We start from the raw sequence: 21902 nt of genomic DNA, 5'->3' as shown, positions 1-21902 counted from the left end.
CCCGCCCGGAGCATCCCGAGCCCTCCCCCCGCCCTCCCCCCCTTGCCCCTGCCCACGGGCATCGCTGCGCTCAGCGGGCAGCCTCCATCCGCAGCGGCTCCGACGCGCGCCCCCCCCCCCCCCTGCAGCCCAGCCGCGCCTGTCTGCGCCGCCGGTGCAATAGGATGCCGTTCATTGTATGCAGCCCAAGGCCATGGCGAACCTGCTCAGCCGGAGCGCCCTCCCCCCAGCCCCAGCATCCCCCTCCCGGACGCCCTTCCCTTCCCTGCGCCACCCCGCTCTCCTCCCGCCCGGGAGGCGGCGGTGCGCGGGCGGTACCTCTTGGTGCGGCGGAACATGCTGCTGTCCAGGAAGGCGGGCAGGGAGAAATGGCCGAGCGCGCTCCAGGGCGACTCAGACATCCTCCCCCGGGCGGCTCATGGCGGGCCGGCGCCGGGGCCAGGGCGGGCGGCAGGAGAAGAAAGGCAGCCAGGCGGAGGGACGGAGGGACGGCAGAGCGGGGAGGGGGCGGCGCTGGCCAACCGCCTGCCTAGCGCGCCGCAGCTCCGCGGGACGGACAAACCGACTGCGCGTCCCCGGACGGCCGCACGGAGCGTGGATCGCGGGCTGCGCATCTGCCGGCGGCCCCTGCTGGAGAGGGCGAGGCCACCAAAGGCGTCCGGTTGCCAACCCCCGGGGGAGGGGGGAGCTCAGCAGGGCACGACGCCAAGGGGACCCCCACTGAACAGCTCCCCCCGTCCGCCCGAGGTGGGCTCACTCCCCGTGGGCACATGGCGGCCCGTGCGCCCTCCCGAGCACGCAGAGGGGGGGGGGCTGTAAGTAGTACCGACCCCCGGCGTGTGGTCGGTCTTGCCGGTCCTGGGACAGATGTGCCAGCTGAGATGGGCGACTATCCGCTTTGCATCCGGGGACCCAAAGCTCCCAGTTTGGGTGTTGGGTGGCACCTGGTATTCAGGCCGTCTGTTTTAACTCTCCTCCTGCGGCCCGCCAGATGTCCGTGGACTACAATGCGCATGAGACCCTGCCAGCGAACGCTGGCAGGGGCTCATGGGCATTGTAGTCCACGGACATCTGGAGGGCCACAGTTTAACTACCCCCAAATCATAATCTAAGGATATATTTTTATAGTCGGTGTTGGGCCCTCCTGGTCTCTTCTTGCCTGTCCAGGGAAATGTCACTTTGGGATCAGAAGGAAAATGTCTTCCAGGCTAGACTGGCCAGGGATTCTGGTTTTTTTTGGGGGGGGGGGGGCATCATGTGGGCCTGGAATTGGGGTCGCAGCAGGTGGGCAGGTAGTGGTGAATTCTTTGCATTCTGCAGGGGGTTGGACTAGATGACCCTGTAGGTCCCTTCCAACTCCAGGATTCTGTGATTCTTTTCTCTGAGGGAGTCTGACCCTAGTAACATTATTAGCGATATATTTTGGGTTGAGTTTTTTCCCTTTTCCTGTTTTTTTAAGCTTGCCAGTCTCCAGGTGGGACCCGGAGATCCCCCAGAATTGATGCTGTTTTCCAGCTTCATGCCCCACCCCCGCAGTAGATGGCTCTTCCTTTGAACTTAGGACTTCCTTCCCATTCACAGCACCCCTCCTAGGACCCCTCCCCAATCCCAGACTCTGCCTCCCTTCTTCCTGATTGGGGCCAACTGCTTACCCACCTGTTTTTTTCCACTGCATGCATTTCTATTTTTCTGCAAACCTAACCGTGGCCCCCTGGGTGGATTTTTTTACCTCGATGGTGGGGTGACCCCAAACCATTGTTAATGAGTGCGAGGTGTGGCTGAAAAAGGGGGAAAGCAAGCAACCCAACATGAGGAGGGTAACCTCAAGGGCCGAGACAGAAAAATGAAGCTAGAATCTAATTCAGCACACAGTGCTAACATACAGAATATCATATATATTTCATTGTACCTTCAAAAACGCATTCGGTTCTTGTATTAGGAGATAATGTGTACCTAGTTACCTGTATTTAGACCAACACAGTATTGAGAACTGGCCAAATTGTAGTTCTCCAGGTGTCCATGAACTACAATTTCCATGAGCCCATGCCAGCACTGGCAGGGGCTCATGGGAATTGTAGTCCATGGACATCTGGAGAGCTACAATCTGGCCTCCCCAGTATAGTGGTTAAGAAGGGCAGACACTAATCTGGAGAACCGGGTTTGATTCCCCACTTCTCCTCCACATGCAGCCAGCTGGGTGACCTTGGGCCAGTCCCAGTTCTCTCTGAGCTCTCTCAGCCTCACCTACCTCCCAGGGCGTCTGTTGTGGGGAGAGGAAGGGAAGGCAATTGGAAGCCGCTTTGAGACTCCGTCGGGCAGTGAAAAATGGGGTACAAAAAACCCCAGCTCTTCTCTTCTTGAAAAATGGGGCATGAAACATCCCTGGCTCTTCTTCTTTACACTGTCTGTATATTAGAAGAAGAAGAAAAAGAAGAGTTGGTTCTTATATGCCGCTTTTCCCTACCTGAAGGAGGCTCAAAGCGGCTTACAGTCGCCTTCCCATTCCTCTCCCTACAACAGACACCCTGTGGGGTGGGTGAGGCTGAGAGAGCGCTGACATCACTGCCTGATCAGAACAGTTTTATCAGTGCCATGGCCAGCCCAAGGTCACCCAGCTGGTTGCATGTGGGGGAGCGCAGAATTGAACCCGGCATGCCAGATTAGAAGTCCGTACTCCTAACCACTACACCAAACTGGCTCTCTTAGGCACAGATACTTATATGCAGAACCGTAGGTCTGTGTTTCCAAATGACATTACGACACTTTTGAATGTATAATAATTATATATGAAATCTTTGCCTGCGTGTTGTGGCTCCTGGACCTACTCAGGCGGCCTGCTCCATAATGCGGGGGCCAACACGGAGAAGGCAGCGGTTGATTTTGCCCATGTGCGGGTTGGACCCTGTGGAAGGCCCTGCTCAGAGGCTGTCGTGGCTGTGCATAGGGGGGAGGGGGTCTCCCACATACGTCAGGAAGACTGCCACTCTCCTAGACTTCTGTTAGAGAAAAAAACGGGGCATGAAAACCAACTCCTCTTCTAACTATGCAAAACTGATTCAGGGGACTAGTCATCCTTTGAGGTTTCAAGGGGGTGGCAGGTGACAGTGGATGAGCAAGAGGGTTAGAATCATGTAAAGGGACCTCCTGGGTCATCTAGTCCAACCCCTGCACTATGCAGGACACTCACAACCCGTTAGGGTTGTGAGTGTCCTGCATAGTGCAGGGGTTGGACTAGATGACCCAGGAGGTCCCTTCCTGCTCTGTTATTCTATGACTCTATGATTCCCTGTTGGTCCGAAGCAGGAGAACAACTCTGCAATGCAGGGACATCTTTGGCCAGCAAAGTTTTATCCCTGGCATAAGCGTTCACGGGATTGCAAACTCCTTCAAGTATCTGAAGATATCTGACAATGGTGACCTGGACACACACATTTATGAGCAAAACTGAGACAGATCGAGATGAGTAGCCATGTTAGTCTGCCTGGGGCAGTAGAAAAGAGCCAGAGTCCAGGAGCACCTGGAAGACTAACAAAATTTGGGGCAGGGGAGGAGCTTTATGGAGTCCCCGCTCCCTTCTTCAGGTTCTTCTTCAAGTATCCCCAGGGAACGCTCATGGCCTGCTTCAAATTTCGTTCCTCTTTAAGGTGCCACTGGACTCTTGGCTCCCTTCTGTGCATCACTGAATAGGTCAAGAGGGCTTGCATCGTACAAAGTCACCCACAAGGGGACCAGATTACATGACACGGGACCGTAGCCGGTGTGCAGCTTGGGAGCAGTCGGATCCAGCTGTGTAATTTTGCGTGGTTTAATGTGTCACGTTCACGTGTAGGCTCAGCCTGGCTTCTGTTTTTAAATACCTGGTTCCTTCCACAATCCTAATCCTATTTCGTTGCTTTTTGAACACACCATCCTAATGGATCATTCTGCTTGCTCTGCGTATTCTCCCTTGAGCTTCAGTGAGAAAAGGGAACTATGAATAATGTTTTTAAAAGCGAAGAATAAAGAAGTGATTGTTTCTTTCTCTACCTTCTATACCCCATGCACAATCTCTCGGTGGATTCCATGAAGGGGTTGGCATGCAGAGGGGTAGTGCTTGGACTTGTTGCCAAAATGTCAGTTTTATAATATCACAGAATCCTAGAGTTGGAAGGGACCATTCAGGCCATCTAGTCCAACCCACTGATCAATGCAGGATCAGCCCTAAGCATCCTAAAGCATCCAAGAAAAGTGTGTATCCAACCTTTGCTTGAAGACTGCCAGTGAGGGGGAGCTCACCACCTCCTTAGGCAGCCTATTCCACTGCTGAACTACTCTGACTGTGAAAAGTTTTTTCCTGATATCTAGCCTATATCGTTGTACTTGTAGTTTAAACCAATTACTGCGTGTCCTCTCCTCTGCAGCCAACAGGAACAGCATCCTGCCCTCCTCCAAGTGACAACCTTTCAAATACTTAAAGAGGGCTATCATGTCCCCTCTCAACCTCCTTTTCTCCAGGCTGAACATTCCCAAGTCCCTCAACCTATCTTCATAGGGCTTGGTCCCTTGGCCCCAGATCATCTTCGTCGCTCTCCTCTGTACCCTTTCAATTTTATCTACGACCTTCTTGAAGTTTGGATGATTGCCCATATAAGGTTGGGTGTCTTAATTATACACATTAAATAAAGCCAGTGAGGTGTAATGGTTAGAGTGTCAGGGCTAGCATCTGGGAGTCCTGGGTTCGAATCCCTACTCTCTGCCTTACAGGGTTGTTGTGAAGGTAAAGTAGAGAAAGGGGGGAATGAGATGAGTCACTTTGGGTCCCCAATGCAGAGAAAGGTGGGGAAGAAATGAACTACATAAACATGGAAAGTGCTTTTTGCCTGGGAATCTGTAAATTTCTCTGCCCAACTACCTGCTTTGCCAAGGAGAGTGAGATTCTTGAAAGTGAAGGAAAAACATCCCCAGAGGGATGGATCAGAACCAACAGACTGAAATTAATTCAAAATAAAATCCATCCAAAAATCCGGAAGAAGTTCCTGACAGTCGGAACGCTTCCTCAGTGGAACAGGCTTCCTCGGGAGGTGGTGGGTTCTCCATCTTTGGAGATTTATAAACAGAGGCTGGAGAGCCATCTGACGGAGAGGCTGATTCTGTGATGGCTCAAAGAGGTGGCAGGTGACAGTGGATGAGTGAGAGGGCTGTGAGTGTCCTGCACAGTGCAGGGGGTTGGACTAGATGACCCCTGAGGTCACTTCTAACTCTATGATTCTATGATTCTGTGATTCTATGATTCTGTGAAAAGATAACCAAACGTTTTAGGGGAACTGGTGACCTTCCACTCACACAACAGACTTTTCAAATTCCCTCGGGTTACCATCTCCGTGTTCGGAAATACCTGGAGATTTCAGGGGGCAGCCAAGAGAGCTTGGAGAGGGGTGATAACTCATCCAGTCCCCTCTCCGAAGAAGCCGTTTTCTCCAAGGGAAGTCCTTTGTGATGCCAGCAGCTGCGCGCTCGGTCACAACTCCAACCCCGGACTTCCTTTCAGATCAGTTTGCCTGCTTAGCAACCCACAGTCCCCCAAGGGACTTCGTCCGCCCTTTTTAATAAGGCTGGACCGAGAATGAACATGGGGGAGCGGCAGAGAACAACAGGAAGCTCCCGTTTGCTGGTCACCTGTGAGTTTCGTGGCAAAAGCCGCCAGGAATTTCGTCTTTCGGAGGGCATTTCCGGGAGCATCCATTCCACGTGGGCTTGTGGTTCCAGGGTTCCCCACACACATGCCTTCTGGGTGCTCCTCAGCGGAGACAAAGGACTGAAGAGGAACGTAGGAGGACAACCCATGAGCCACGAAGCTGTCTGATCTTGCTGCCTTTCGGCATTTTCTCCCCCGCAGTTCAAATGGCTGAAGAGGTCAGCCGCTTCTTAAACTGAAGAGTAGCTTGCCTTTTGCAGAGGGTAAAGGCCGTCCTGGATATCTGGTTGTCCACACAGGGCCGGTTGATGCATGTAACACGTGTAGTACACGCTATGGGCCCCGCGCTTCCAGTGGCCCCGCATGGTACCTTCCTCCCCCCATGGATCAGGGCTGTGTCCTCTCTTATCCCGTCCTTTTTCTTCTTTTGGAGTGACGCCCCTTTCCACTGTGGGAGAGCCCCTCTGCCCCCACTCTGGCTGATCCCGTTGCACTTGTACTCTGCTAGGGCCCTGCGGATCCTTAAACTGCTCCTGCGCACGCACACACACACACACACACACACAACAAATATAGCATGTAAAGCACTCCTTGATTTCCTCCCCCAGGGTGAATTGCCTGGTCAACACATGAGAGAAACAAAAAGGAAACGGCTTTTCAATTGGGTGTGTCAAGTCACAGCCAACGTATGGCGACCCCCAAAGGGTTTTCAAAGCAAGAGAGGAACAGAGGTGGTTGGCCACTGCCCGCCTCTGCGTAGCAACCCTGGTCCTCCTTGGTGGCAAATACTAACAGGGATGACCCTGCTTAGCTTCTGAGATCTGATGAGATCAGACTGGCTTGGCTCCTTCAAGTCACGGCAAGAGAGGAACAGAGGCGGTTCTCTGCAAAGCAACCCTGCCTCTGCAAAGCAACCCTGGGCCTCCTTGCTGGTCTCCCCTCCAAGTCCTAACCAGGGCCGACCCTGCTTATCCTCCAAGATCGGATGAAGCGAGGCTAGCCTGAGCCATCCAGGTCAACACAAGAGACATCCGGGGGTGGTTGGCCCTTGCCTGCCTCTGCGTAGCAACCCTGGGCCTCCTTGCTGGTCTCCCCTCCAACTAGGGCCGATCCTGCTTAGCTTCCAAGATCGGATGAGATTGGCCTAGCTTGGACCATCCAAATCAGGGCGAAGGATGAGCAGAGGTGGTCGGCCATTTCTGCCTCTGAGGATCAAGGTAGCCTGAAGCATCCAAGCAAGAGACATTCCAAGGGGGATCAATCCAGGCCTTCCTTCGTGGTCTCCCATCCAACTCCTAAGCAGGGCCCACCCACTTGAACGTCTGCAATTTGGTGAGATCCGGCTAGGCTGGGCAAGCCACAGAGTCTAAAATCCTCAGACATCAGGAGACCTCGGTCTTGGTGGGTGGAAACCCATAACAAACCAGAGTCCTTTTCTACTGAAATTTTCATGCTGTCGTGACAAAGTATTTACGTCCATGCCAAATCAAGAACAATTTAACAGACAGGGTTCGGGGACATCATGGTGACGTCTGAAGCAACACTGTTTTCCTAAAAATATCATCTGCCAATTGGGATAAGCTAATTAGAGGGAAAGAAGTCAAAAAGGGAGGCTTTGTCCGTAATGCAGAAAGAACCTTAGAACTGATGCTGCCGTTGGTTGGAATGGAATCACTCTATTAAGACGCAGGTGCCGAATATTTCAATAACACTGAAACTTGAAAGCAATGGTTAAGGCCCCCTTGAATATTCAAATGGGAGACCACAGCCTCGTGGAGCCTGTAGGCACCTTTGGAACTCTGGCACAGCGTGGTGGGCGGAGCCCCAAAATGGCTGCCCCAGGAGGCGGAGCCAACCCTAACCACCAACTGCCAGGAGCAATTCTTCAGCTATAAGTTTGATTTGCAAGATGCCTTTGAATATATACAGGAGGGAACCAATGACTTGCGTGTGGCCAATATGTATTCTATTTGTACCCTAAAATATCTATTTATATCATCATAAAGCACAAATCATTTAAAAATCTTGTTTATTTCCTGAGAACAATCCAGAGGAAATTATTCAGAGAAAGATGTTCCCAACTCTCCATGCTGCACAGAAATATCTCCCAAGCAGAGCTGGACAGTTCCGATGTTTACTTGGTTTGCAGGAGGGTTTTTCAACAGGAAAGCCTTTAAGCAATATGAAGAATATAGAGAATTTCCTGCTCTGAAACGGAATCCGCGTTTTCATTCATTCATTCATTCATTCATTCATTCATTCATTCATTCATTCATTCATTCATTCATTCATTCATTCATTCACCTCCCTCCCTGAAGGCTCAGGGCGGTTTACATGAAACAATCCCATTTGATCACTGTAGGAAGGAAGAATCAAAATCCAGCCAACTGAGCTAGGATCCATTTCAGAGCTAGAAATCCTTTATATTGGTTAGTGCAGGGATTCCCAGCCAGCGGTCCATGGACCCCCAAGGGTCTGCTGGAGGTCAAGAAGGGATCCACGGCCTTTCTCTCCCACCTCCACGGAATCCACTTTATGTGATTCCCCAACCAGTGCTTTAAAATGGGGAATGCAGCTGGCCGGCTACTGCGCAGTTGCTGGATGTGGGCGACGTCATACGGAGGGGCCGAAATATAACAACTACATAAGGTAAGCATTTCACTATATTTAACGAGTGCGGAAATGCCCCAAGATTTAAACCAGGAACTAAACAAGACCTTTTAATGATTTATGCTTTACGGCAGGGGTAGTCAACCTGTGGTCCTCCAGATGTTCATGGACTGCAATTCCCATGAGCCCCTGCCAGCAAATGCTGGCAGGGGCTCATGGGAATTGTAGTCCATGGACATCTGGAGGACAACAGGTTGACTACCCCTGCTTTACGGTGTAAATAGGTATGGGCCACGCGTGGATCATTGGCTCTCTTCTGTCACATGCTGTTTCTATGCACTCCTGGATCGTTCCCTTTAATCCACCCAGCCAACCAGGAGCCAAATCCTCCTCCCAGCCCCTTCCACTTGGGGTCACCAAGAATAGGATCAATGCAACCTGTGAAATATTTTGATGCCATCCTCTTGGAAGTTGCCGGAAGGCCCTTTATCACTGCAGTAGTCTGCAAGGGGTTAACGAAGGGAAGACCCAGGCCCCAAGGACACCCCCCAAACATGTACAATGTCTGTACGCCACAATCTGGGGTAAACAGTACCCAAAGGGGGCGGGACGTGGAGGAAGACGCTTTTCAACATTATGCTGGCGGATAACAAGGAGGGTCTTTTTTTGGCATTCTCCGTAGTGTGTTTAAACCAGCCCCGAAGTCGGGGAAACAGCAAACGAAAGAAAGAAAGGCCATTTCTCTGTTCTTCCTCTCCGACGGATATAAAAGCCTTACCTGCTGCTTTTCCGGGGCAGAGGAAGGTCCTTCTGCAAAACAAAACAGGAAGAGAGGAGGATCCTGTGAGTGATGTGCAGAGAAGAAGAATGAAAGGAATTATGCAGATTCTTGGAAGTTAACTGTATCAATGGTGGCTGGCCCCTGGGTGAGACGGGAGGCTGGACTGGAGGGACCCTCCCTGGCGTGACCCAGCAGGGCTCTTCTGAGGGTCTTCTCAGGGGAAGGCCTCGGCCTCTCTGCCCTGTGGCTGGCCCTGCAGAGGAACTGGCTGGCCCCTGGGTAGGACGGGAGGCTGGACTGGAGGGACCCTCCCTGGCCTGACCCAGCAGGGCTCTTCTGAGGGTCTTCTCAGGGGAAGGCCTCGGCCTCTCTGCCCCGTGGCTGGCCCTGCAGAGGAACTGGCTGGCCCCTGGGTGAGACGGGAGGCTGGACTGGAGGGACCCTCCCTGGCCTGACCCAGCAGGGCTCTTCTGAGGGTCTTCTCAGGGGAAGGCCTCGGCCTCTCTGCCCTGTGGCTGGCCCTGCAGAGGAACTGGCTGGCCCCTGGGTGAGACGGGAGGCTGGACTGGAGGGACCCTCCCTGGCCTGACCCAGCAGGGCTCTTCTGAGGGTCTTCTCAGGGGAAGGCCTCGGCCTCTCTGCCCCGTGGCTGGCCCTGCAGAGGAACTGGCTGGCCCCTGGGTGAGACGGGAGGCTGGACTGGAGGGACCCTCCCTGGCCTGACCCAGCAGGGCTCTTCTGAGGGTCTTCTCAGGGGAAGGCCTCGGCCTCTCTGCCCTGTGGCTGGCCCTGCAGAGGAACTGGCTGGCCCCTGGGTGAGACGGGAGGCTGGACTGGAGGGACCCTCCCTGGCCTGACCCAGCAGGGCTCTTCTGAGGGTCTTCTCAGGGGAAGGCCTCGGCCTCTCTGCCCCGTGGCTGGCCCTGCAGAGGAACTGGCTGGCCCCTGGGTGAGACGGGAGGCTGGACTGGAGGGACCCTCCCTGGCCTGACCCAGCAGGGCTTTCCTGAGGGTCTTCTCAGGGGAAGGCCTCGGCCTCTCTGCCCTGTGGCTGGCCCTGCAGAGGGACTGGCTGGCCCCTGGGTGAGACGGGAGGCTGGACTAGATGGGACACTCCCTGGTCTGACCCAGCAGGGCTCTTCTGAGGGTCTTCTCAGGGGAAGGCCTCAGCCTCTCTGCCCCGTGGCTGGCCCTGCAGAGGGACTGGCTGGCCCCTGGGTGAGACGGGAGGCTGGACTGGAGGGACCCTCCCTGGCCTGACCCAGCAGGGCTCTTCTGAGGGTCTTCTCAGGGGAAGGCCTCGGCCTCTCTGCCCTGTGGCTGGCCCTGCAGGGGAACTGGCTGGCCCCTGGGTGAGACGGGAGGCTGGACTGGAGGGACCCTCCCTGGCCTGACCCAGCAGGGCTCTTCTGAGGGTCTTCTCAGGGGAAGGCCTCGGCCTCTCTGCCCTGTGGCTGGCCCTGCAGGGGAACTGGCTGGCCCCTGGGTGAGACGGGAGGCTGGACTGGAGGGACCCTCCCTGGTCTGACCCAGCAGGGCTCTTCTGAGGGTCTTCTCAGGGGAAGGCCTCAGCCTCTCTGCCCTGTGGCTGGCCCTGCAGAGGAACTGGCTGGCCCCTGGGTGAGACGGGAGGCTGGACTGGAGGGACCCTCCCTGGCCTGACCCAGCAGGGCTCTCCTGAGGGTCTTCTCAGGGGAAGGCCTCGGCCTCTCTGCCCTGTGGCTGGCCCTGCAGAGGGACTGGCTGGCCCCTGGGTGAGATGGGAGGCTGGACTGGAGGGACCCTCCCTGGACTGGAGGATAAGAAAGTCTTGACAACTATCCCCATGCCCCACCTGGAGCCCGGTATCCCTGAACCTCAGTGGGATCCAATGCCACAGTCCACCTTCCACGATGGCCCAGCCTCCTCTGGCTTCATCATATCTCAGAAGCTAAGCAGGGGCTGCCCAGGTTCGTACTGGGATGGAAGACTCTCAAGTTGGTCCACGTTTCCTACGCTGAGGGTGGTAATGGCCGACCACCTCTGCTCGCCTCCTGCTTTGAAAGCCATACAGGGTCACCCAAGGCTGACTTTCCAACAGCACCGTCATGACGTCACGGTGACCCTCCCCAAGAGATGCAGAAGGGCCAAACCCTTCTGCGGAGAGGACAGAAAATCCTACAGGAGAAGCATTGGGGTTATACTGTGTGGACGGTTTTCACTGGAACTCTGGCCTCCTCGACATACTTGGAGAAGCGCAGCTGGGGGATTGCAGCGGGAGAAGCAGCTTCCTCACCTGATAATCTAGGACAGGGGTAGTCAAACTGCGGCCCTCCAGATGTCCGTGGACTACAATTCCCAGGAGCCCCTGCCAGCGAATGCTACCCCTGAACTACCCCTGAACTAGGAGATACATGCTACCGTTGGTTATTTGGGCCAAGGATTTCTAACGGGATGGAAACCATCATTTCTGGTCCTTTGAAACCGCCCGAAGAAACGCACAGCGTCAGATTTGGCGCTCCTAGTTAGTAAAGCCGTGATGGAGAAGATGGTTATTGGCGTTAACTGGGGGTCAAGTGCTAACGGATTAGTCGCCCTTGATTGAACTGGAACGGCCCAGCGGAGATTGAACGGCAGGCGGAAGTATTTTGAGATGGTAAGAAGGCTTATAGACACAGGAGCGCAAGGATCCGGGGCTCTTGAGCGCCCGAGACAGCTTGAAATGTCTTTCGGGCAACTCTCCCCGGATTAGTGACAGCTTTCCATGCCGGTCGGGTTGCCAACCTCCGGGGGTGGCTGCAAATCTGAGATCACCAATAATCTCCAGACTGCAGAGATCAGTTCCCCTGGAGGAACGGGCTGCTTGGGAGGGGGGACTCTGTGGCCTTGGACCCCACTGAGGGTCAGGGATGCCAGCCTCCAGGTGGGGCCTGGGGATCCCCTGGAATTCCAGCTCCCCTCCAGACTGCAGAGATCAGTTCCCCTGGAGAAAAGGGCTGCTTGGGAGGGGGGACTCTGTGGCCTTGGACCCCACTGAGGGTCAGGGATGCCAGCCTCCAGGTGGGGCCTGGGGATCCCCTGGAATTCCAGCTCCCCTCCAGACTGCAGAGATCAGTTCCCCTGGAGAAAAGGGCTGCTTGGGAGGGGGGACTCTGTGGCCTTGGACCCCACTGAGGGTCAGGGATGCCAGCCTCCAGGTGGGGCCTGGGGATCCACCGGAATTCCAGCTCCTCTCCAGACTGCAGAGCTCAGTTCCCCTGGAGGAACGGGCTGCTTGGGAGGGGGGACTCTGTGGCCTTGGACCCCACTGAGGGTCAGGGATGCCAGCCTCCAGGTGGGGCCTGGGGATCCCCTGGAATTCCAGCTCCTCTCCAGACTGCAGAGCTCAGTTCCCCTGGAGGAAAGGGCTGTTTGGGAGGGGGGACTGTGGCCTTGGACCCCACTGAGGGTCAGGGATGCCAGCCTCCAGGTGGGGCCTGGGGATCCCCCGGAATTCCAGCTCCTCTCCAGACTGCAGAGATCAGTTCCCCTGGAGGAAAGGGCTGCTTGGGAGGGGGACTCTGGGTGGGGCAGAAGTCCTGCTGTGGCCCTTCCCTTCCCTTCCCCTCCCCAACACCCACTCTCCCCAGGCCCCATCCCCGAAATCTCCAGGTCCGTGCCAACCCAGAGCTGGCAACCCTACAGATCATCGCTAATTCTTTATCATAGCTTTTCTCCCCTGGAGTCCCCTTGGGCAGCTCCAGGAGTTGTTGTTCTTGGAGGGGAGATTCTGCATTCGCTCCCCAAACTGAATGGAACGGAGAATTCAGAGTGAGCAGAGAGGCATTGCAAAGGGAGGGGCTGAGGACGGCCAGGGGCGTTTGTGTTCAGAGTTACTGCTTGAATCATCCAGCCCCCCCCTTGCCCCCCACACACACCCTAACTTCACGGGGAGTTCTCAACTCCTTCAGAGACCAAGTCAGTTCGTGGGGGGTGGTCACTCCGGGGGCTGACAATTCCTTGGGCATCTGTTCCCCGATCCAGGTGGCGGGTGAGTCACCGCGGAGTCGGAAGGAGGTGGGAAATGCATTTCCACAAGCACCCCCAGATCCGTAAACAGCCTGTTTAATGACCTGCCTTCGCTCCAGATGTAATTTATTTACTTCTGATGATGATGTTCAGGCGACCCAAAGTTGCAAGTACCGGTTGTGCTGAGCACTGGTTATAACTCCGCTTGCCAACCTCCAGGATATAAGCTGATGTTCCGGTAAGGGAGAACAGTTTTCCCGGAACGGGGTTTCTGAATCTGTGGGGACCCAAAAGTGGGTCACAGGGAGGCTTGCCAACCTCCAGGGAGCCCCTGGAGAGCTCTTCGTATTAGAACTGATCTCTAGAAAAAGAGGAGCTTTTAAAAATAACTAGTCACTCCTTTGCAGGGGGGAATTCTGTGGCATTGTACTCCAGCTTGCTGTAGTGGTTAGGAGTGCGGACTTCTAATCTTGTGAGCCGGGTTCGATTCCCTGCTCCTCCTCCACATGCAGCCAGCTGGGTGACCTTGGGCTCCCCACAGCTCTGATAAAGCTGTTCCAACCAAGCACGAATCTCAGGGCTCTCTCAGCCTCACCCACCTCACAGGGTGTCTGTTGTGGGGGAAGGAAAAGGAAGGCGACTGTAAGCCGCTTTGACACTCCTTTGGGTAGAAAAAGTGGCATACAAGAACCAACTCTTCTTCTTCTTCTTCAGTAATCTCAGGGCTCTCTCAGCCTCCCCTCCCTCACCGGGTGTCTGTTGTGGGGAGAGGAAGGGAAGGCGACTGGAAGCCACTTTGAGACTCCTTTGGGTAGAGAAAAGCAGCATTTAAGAACCAACTCTTCTTCTTCTGTCCTCCCCAGGCTCCCTCCCCAAATCTTCAGGACTTCCTCAACCTGGATCTCTCACCCAGCCCCCCCCCCTCCTTCAGTGATCAGGGAAGATCTGACAACCCTATCTGGAGATCAGTTATTATACTGGGAAAATCCCCAGGCCTCACCTGGAGGTTGGCTACCGTACCACGCGAACATCCCCACATTCCGGGAGGGGAGAGCCCCACAGAAATGAGGGCAGCCCGATGCTGGATTAGGGTGAAGTGTCACCGGGGGGTTGCGTTTTGATTACCACACCGCAAAGGGTTAATGTTGCCCATCATGACAACAGAGCCTGCATTTGAACTCCCATTAAAGGGGGACTATTTATAGCCAATGCTCAGCTTTAAAACTGTTGCATAATTGGGGAGTAGGGGGTGCTGTTTGCTACATCTCATGAAAACAGGTGTCCAAAAGAACCGGCTTCTCTCAATGTTCTGCGCCTCAGACAGGAGCCCGACAGTTTCCAGGGGGCCGCAGGTGTTTGCAGACCTCAAAGGCAAAAGGAAGGCAACCTGCCACCTGGATGCAGCAACTCAAAGGATGTAAAAGAAGCCCTGTGGGATCCTGTCAACGGCCCCTCCAGTCCAACACTCTGGGTCACACAGTAGCCAGAACTCAGGGGCCACCAGGAGGTCTTCCAGCAGGGCCAGCACACCTGAAGCCCTCCAAACCCCCGAAACATAGAGTGTCATTGCTTCAGACAGAATGTTCCATCTGTACCGTGTGGCTCACAGCCACACATTTTGCCTGCACTCTGTATAGATAAGAGTTGGAAGGGACCTCCTGGGTCATCTAGTCCAACCCCCTGCACTGTGCAGGAGACTCATAACTCTATTGCTCATCCACTGTCACCTGCCACCCCCTTGAGCCTTCACAGAATCAGCCTCTCCGTCAGATGGCTCTCCAGCCTCTGCTTAAAAATCTCCAAAGATGGAGAACCCACCACCTCCCGAGGAAGCCTGTTCCACTGAGAAACTGTCAGGAACTTCTTCCGGAGGTTTAGACTGAATTTTTTTGCATTAATTTCATCCCATTGGTTCTGATCTGCCCCTGTGGGGCAAGAGAGAACAACTCTGCTCCATCCTCCATATGGCAGCCTTTTAAATACTTGAAGATGGTGATGATCCCCTCTCAGTCGCCTCCTCTCCAAGCTAAACAGACCAAGCTCCCCCAACCTTTCCTCCTACGTCTTGGTCTCCAAACCCCTCACCCTCTTTGTTGCCCTCCTCTGGACACGCTCCAGTTTGTCTACATCCCTCTTCAACTGGGGTGCCCCAAACTGAACACCAAGTGAGTCCAAGTGTTTATCGAAACCTTTAAGCACATACCCAAAGCAATTATTTCTTATTTCTGCACGGCAACCACATCTCCAAAAGGCAAAGCCCCAGCTGGTCCCACCCACTTTTTACAGGCACCTGGTGGGCACCATGTTGGGGACCCTCAGTATAGCAAAATGTGTTCACCAAGGATTGCTTGGGAGAGGCGGCAGATTCAAATCTTAACCGGAACGTCCCCCTTTGGATCTGGAAGGGAATTCCAGATCTGGTCCCATGAAGGCCTTACTGTTTCCCTCTGTTTGTTTTTGCTTGGGGGGCAACAGTGGTAGGGCTTCTGGAGTTCTGGCCCCACTGGGGGACCTCCTGATAGCCCCCCAGGTTTGGGCCGCTGGGCAACACCTTAAGAGATACAACACTCCGATCTCAGTGGGAGAACATTCTGATCTTCCAGAACATTTTGCTGCTGACTTAGGAATCCTAGTCCTCAAACGGAAATGCTTCAAGAGGAGACGGCCATGTGAAATGGCTGGAGTTCATTTGCAAGTCTGAAACAGTGGACTGACCAGGGCTGAATAGAGACCTGATTCTGATGCTAATTTTCTGCCCCAAAATATTTCCCCTTCTGTTCTAATCAAGGTGAATCCATGTTTTTATTCATTTATAGTTTACTGCCCGTCACTCCCATAACTGGCTCGTGGCGGGTTACAATTGTCCGTATTAAAAGCCCCATTAAAACAATTCTGGACATCCATCCATATACAATAAGAGACTCCTAAAAACTTTGTAAAAACCATTGCGGTCTGCAACCCACTCCCCCCCCCGAAATCTAGGATGTTCATAGAATCACAGAATCATAGAGTTGGAAGGGGCCATACAGGCCATCTAGTCCAACCCCCTGCTCAACGCAGGATCAGCCCTAAGCATCCTAAAGCATCCAAGAAAAGTGTGTATCCAACCTTTGCTTGAAGACTGCCAGTGAGGGGGAGCTCACCACCTCCTTAGGCAGCCTATTCCACTGCTGAACTACTCTGACTGTGAAAAGCTTTTTCCTGATATCTAGCCTATATCGTTGTACTTGAAGTTTAAACCCATTACTGCGTGTCCTCTCCTCTGCAGCCAGCAGAAACAGCATCCTGCCCTCCTCCAAGTGACAACCTTTCAAATACTTAAAGAGGGCTATCATGCCCCTCTCGACCTCCTTTTCTCCAGGCTGAACATTCCCAAGTCCCTCAACTTATCTTCATAGGACTTGGTCCCTTGATACCTCTGTGTTATACCTCTGCATTCTGATTCCTTTCTTTGTCACACGCCTCCACCTTCTGACTGGGAGATAAGGGCTCCGGGATCTCTACGCCAATATATATCTGATGAAGGGAGCGTTGACTCCCAAAAGCTTCTGCACCTAGAATTCTTTTGGTCTCTAAGGTTCTCCTGGACTCCAATCCAGAAATCTGATACTAGCTTTATGCTAGCCAGTTTGGTGTCGTGGTTAGGAGTGCGGAGTTCTAATCTGGCAGGCCAGGTTTGATTCCCCGCTCCCCCACCTGCAGCCAGCTGCGTGACCTTGGGCTCACCTCAGCACTGAGAAAGCTGTTCTGACCGAGCAGGGATATCAGGGCTCTCTCAGCCTCACCCACCTCACAGGGGGTCTTTTGTGGGGAGAGGAAGGGAAGGCGACTGTAAGCAGCTTTGAGCCTCCTTCAGGTAGAGAAAAGCAGCATATAAGACCCAACTCTTCTTCTTCTTCTTCTTCTTCTTCTTCTTCTTCTTCTTCTTCTTCTTCTACGGTGAAGTCACCGGATATGATTAATGCGTATCCCTCCCCGTGCAGCGTCTGTGAACTCAGAGGTCTGTTCCCTAATGGAAATGTTTGTGAAGAGTCGGCTCAATTAAGGGGATTCGACGCTACGTGGCGTTCTTAAGTGGCAAATTGGCAACCTCACGCGCGCAGCCCCTGAATCACGGTGGCACCCGCCCAAGAGCTGTCCCCTCCCATCTGTCCGCACCCCCCCTTCCCCGGTGCCATTTCAGCCTGAAACGGGATCGTAAAAGAACGCATCATAGCTAGTAAATGCAAGCGTCCGCGTCTCTCCCAGCACAAATGATTAGCTCACAAAACCTGCAGTGCACCTTCCGTCTCCTGCATGGCCTGGAAACCTTTGCTTTTACTGGCCAAGCTGAGATGCCTGATCACTGTCCCCCCATCCCCCCCATACATACTCTCCCCCACCAACTCCTGGGGCCTGCACTGAGAAATCCAGGTGTGAAGTGTGGGGCTGTGGCTCAGTTCTAGGGCCTCTGCTTGGCATGCAGGAGGTCTCCGGTTCAATCCCCAGCATCTCCAGCTAAAAAAGCACAGGGGGGAGGTGATGGGAAGGACATTTGCCCAAGACCCTGGCGAGCAGCTGCCAGCCTGAGCAGATGATGTTGACCCTTAATGGGCTGGTTCGGTGTAGGGCAGTTTCCTGCGTGCTGCTCCCACGGGGCTTTTGGGGAAGAGGCAAGTTCAGCCCTCAAGAGAGAGGCCTAGTTTTGCCCGTGCGGAGAAGAGCCAGAGTCCAGGATCTGAAGAAGGGAGCGGCCACTCCCGACAGCTCTTCCCCTGTCATCCAGGTGCTTAGTCTTGAAGGTGTTGGCACAGGCAATGTCTGGTGCACAAAGTTAGGAAGAGAGGAAGACCCTGAAGGGGGCAGCAGGAAGACTGTCGGATCGGTCAGAGAGTTCAGGACCTTTCTATCTTTTAAGCGTGCCTTTTGTCTGTCCCTAGATTGCTACTCTCAGGGCAGTTCCCTGCTTCTTCTCAGAAGTCTCTCTCTCAGTCTGTCCTAGGAAGCCACGTAGGCCGACCGATTCTGTCTCTCTCTGCACTATCACAATTGTCCTTCTGTAAATAAACCTTTTCCTCCTTTAACCTAAAATGTAGCATGTGCATATTTTATCCACCCTGCAAACAGAAGGCACTCCTGGACTCTGGCTCTTTTCTCCTGCTACAGACAGACTTACACAGAGGCACATCTTGGTCTGTCTGAAGAAGGGAGGCGGGACTCCAGAAAACTCCTCCCCCGCCCCACATTTTGTTCGTTTTCGAGGTGCTCCTGGAATTCGGCTCTTTGGGTCCCTGACCCCCAAATGCTCCTCCCTTGAAACAAGTTTTGTTATCCTTTAAGCTGCTCCTGGATCCTGGCTCTTTCCCAGATCTCCAGCCTGGAGGTTGGCAACTCTTGCAAGAGGGCAGCCTTGTACAAAATGACTCAAAGTTACTTGGCTACATTATTAGGGAGCGTGGTCTGTCCTGCTGGGTGCCCTTTGCTATAAGCGGGACCCGGTTATGTCATTTTGCACCGTTTCACGAACATTTAGGGCTCCGCTGCAGTTCTGCTGGCGGACTTCTGATGGGTCCTACAGGCCAAATCCTATTTCGTGGTTCATCGAATGCCCCATCTTATTGCCTGCGTAGGCTTCCTCTGTGGATTCTGCGTCGGCCCCGGTAAGGAAAGCAGACCATAAATAATGTAAATGAGTAAATTTTTAAAAAATGTTCGGAAGCAGGACTTCCGCACACCGCGAGAAATGTGTGGAACTTCCACGGCTTGGAAAAAGCCCTTCTGCTTAAGCGACGAACCCTGAACACGGCTGGCTCGGTATAAATTCGAGTCCGTCCCTCCCTCCCTTTCTCTTGGGGTCTAGGACTCCCAATTAGCCAGGGAGAGAGAGGGGGGGGGATGACGTGCTGCTTTGGCCTGCCTCGCAGGGCTGGACTTGGCGTCGGCTTGCTTGCTTCTCGGTCCCCTTGTGCATTCGTGCGACTTGTGATCTTGTGCCAGGTGGGCAAACAGATCTAGCCCGCCTGCAAAAAGCACCCTGAAACACGCTTGTCCTGGACCACTGAACTTCCTTGTCCTCTTTTTCGCTCTCCTCTTGCTTCCAGAAAAGGGCTCTTAGGCAGGCACCCTGAATCATGGTTCCGGCTTTTGTTAGCTGATTCCCCCCCAGAAATCTTAGCCAGATGCCTGGAAGAACTGACGAAATGGCTCGAGCAGAGCTGTCTGAAGCTCAACCCTACAAAGACGTAGGTCCTGTGGCTGGGTAGGAAGGGACCAAGGGAGGAAGCGTGCCTACCCAACCTGGATTGAGTGCGTCTAACAGAATCCTGGGGGTGATCCTCGATGCCTCCCTCTCCATGGAGGCGCAGGTCGCAAGAGTAGCGTGGCTGGCCTTCTACCACCTGTGCCAAGCCAAACTACTAGCGCCCTACTTGGTACCGGAACACCGAGCCACAGTGATCCACGCGACGGTCACCTCCAGGCTGGACTTCTGCAACTCGCTCTACACAGGCCTGCCCTTATCCTTGGCCCAGAAACTGCAATTGGTGCAGAACGCAGCGGCCAGGATTCTCACCAACACCAGGGGCTGGCTGGAGGTCCCCCAGAATTCCAGCTGATCTCCAGGCAGCAGAGATCAGCTCTCCCGAAATAAATGCCTGCTCCGGAGGGGTGGCCAAACTGTGGGGCCCCAGATGTCCATGGACTACAAATACCATGAGCCCCTGCCAGCACCGTGCACCATCCTGTCTCGTGCACTGGCCAACCAGTTCCTCAAGAGGGCATTGAGACTGAATCCTTCACATGTACATCAGAGCAGCCCTGCTGGGTCAGGCCAGGGAGGGTCCCTCCAGTCCAGCCTCCCGTCTCCCCCAGGGGCCAGCCAGTTCCTCTGCAGGGCCAGCCACAGGGCAGAGAGGCCGAGGCCTTCCCCTGAGAAGACCCTCAGAAGAGCCCTGCTGGGTCAGGCCAGGGAGGGTCCCTCCAGTCCAGCCTCCCGTCTCACCCAGGGGCCAGCCAGTCCCTCTGCAGGGCCAGCCACAGGGCAGAGAGGCCGAGGCCTTCCCCTGAGAAGACCCTCAGAAGAGCCCTGCTGGGTCAGGCCAGGGAGGGTCCCTCCAGTCCAGCCTCCCGTCTCCCCCAGGGGCCAGCCAGTTCCTCTGCAGGGCCAGCCACAGGGCAGAGAGGCCGAGGCCTTCCCCGGAGAAGACCCTCAGAAGAGCCCTGCTGGGTCAGGCCAGGGAGGGTCCCTCCAGTCCTGCATCCTTTCATACACCCTGGCCAACCAGTTCCTCTGGAAGGCCAGCAACAGATAACAGAGGCCACAGCCTTCCCCTGATATTGCCTCTAAGCTCTGATATTTAGAGGTTGACTGCCTCTGAATGTGGAAGTTCCCAGTGCTCGGGACGGCTGACAGGAAGAAGAATGTTTCTGAGGGAAGAACATTGGTCTCCCATAAAACCCTACACAAAAGTTCTCTCCATCCACTCCCTCTGGTCCAGGCAAAGTTTATAGACCTCTATCAGGCCACTCCCCCTCTGGCTTTTTCAACTTTTTCTTGAACTTTCCCGACTCTTCGGCTTTTCCCAGGAAAGATGTTCCAACACACACAGACACCCGATCCTCCAAGTGAAGCAGAAGCCTCTTTCTTTTCTTGGAGGAGGGGGAGGGAGTCAGCAGAGGAGGAGGAATAAATCCAAGAGGCAGATCTCTGCTGAGAGAAGTTAGGGCTTCTGGAGTGCAGTCACTTTAAGGGAAGCCTTGCAGCCGGGAACCAGGAAGTCTTTGAATTGACGCCCTGGCCAATCAGGGAAGACTGCTTTGCTGTGAGGCAGGGAGAAGGAAGTTAATTCTAAAATTGCAGAAACCTGTACACTTCCTGATGCCGGTTTTTCAAATATCAAGGGTTATATCCCCTCCAGGATATTGCGGGGGAAAGGCAAGGTCACTCTGGATCTATCCTGCATGTTGCAGAGGGAAAATTTAAAGCGCCCCAAATCAAAATGGAAATGGAATTCAGTGTAGGCGGGAGGGATTCATTCGAACTGGGAGTGGGTAAAAAGCCCCGTGCAGACTCCACCCTGGTTGCCTGCTTTTGCTGAACAAAAATCAGCCTTATTCTGAATCTGGTCAAGAGTCCCTCAGCTGCTGCCCAAAGATTGATCTCTTCTCAGCATTTGAGCTCACCTAGTTCCAAAAGCAGACTCTAGGCTGGTGATGATTAAAATGTCAGGAAACCTTGCAGACATGTGGAATTCACAGCCAGGTGGCAGTGCAGAAATGTCTCCTGAGTCAGTCTGCTGAGCACAGCATATGGTCAAAGTGTGGGGTCTCATGGCCGGAGTTCACAGGTTGCTGTGGGTTTGCAGAGCTGTGTGGCTGTGGTCTGGCAGTTTCTGCCCCTGACATTTCACCCCGTACTTGGGGCTGGCATGGCAAGATGGAAATCTCTTCATGCCGAAGTGTGAACAGTTGATGGGCATTTTACTTATTGACTTCTTGGGAGGGATGTGTGTAACGCATCACATTCCTGTCTTATCTGGGATTCTCCTGGACTCGTACTAGGAAAGACTTTCCCTATGTTTGAGTGGAGTTCATTAGCAAGTCCATTAGGAAATGTTTCCCTGTGTCTGAGTGGAGTTCATTAGACAGTCCGTTAGTCAAGATTTTGCCTGTCTTATCTGATGAACTATTACAGGGTGTTTTTGGAGTCCCATGTCTTTATTATTATTATTATTACTATTATTATTATTGTGCTTTTTACACCACATTTTGGCACAGAAAGATGCCTGTCTTGCCGTGTCTGACTTCCTAATTTTAGTCAGGGACTAAAACTACCAGACCCACAGCCACACAACCCAGAAAACCCACAACGAC

The 21902-nt window shown here is 53.9% G+C and overlaps 1 protein-coding gene across 3 annotated transcripts in view; it reads right to left on the bottom strand.

Moving 5' to 3' along the window:
• MAST1 (microtubule associated serine/threonine kinase 1) overlaps positions 1-21902 on the bottom strand; it is an 89446-nt gene that overhangs the window by 63996 nt on the left and 3548 nt on the right. Inside the window, exon 2 of one of the 3 annotated variants that reach the window (XM_077329795.1) lies at positions 9063-9094. In XM_077329795.1, the coding sequence (XP_077185910.1) occupies positions 9063-9094 (32 nt within the window). Of the gene's footprint in view, positions 1-318; positions 654-9062; positions 9095-21902 lie in introns of those variants that run through there. The other 2 variants (XM_077329796.1, XM_077329794.1) reach the window with 2 other exon arrangements.

Source organism: Paroedura picta, chromosome 3, assembly GCF_049243985.1.
Source record: "Paroedura picta isolate Pp20150507F chromosome 3, Ppicta_v3.0, whole genome shotgun sequence".
In the NCBI taxonomy this organism is placed as follows: Eukaryota; Metazoa; Chordata; class Lepidosauria; order Squamata; family Gekkonidae; genus Paroedura; species Paroedura picta.
The sequence above is the reverse complement of the archived record's forward strand: the minus strand, read 5'-3'. Positions and strand labels throughout refer to the sequence as shown.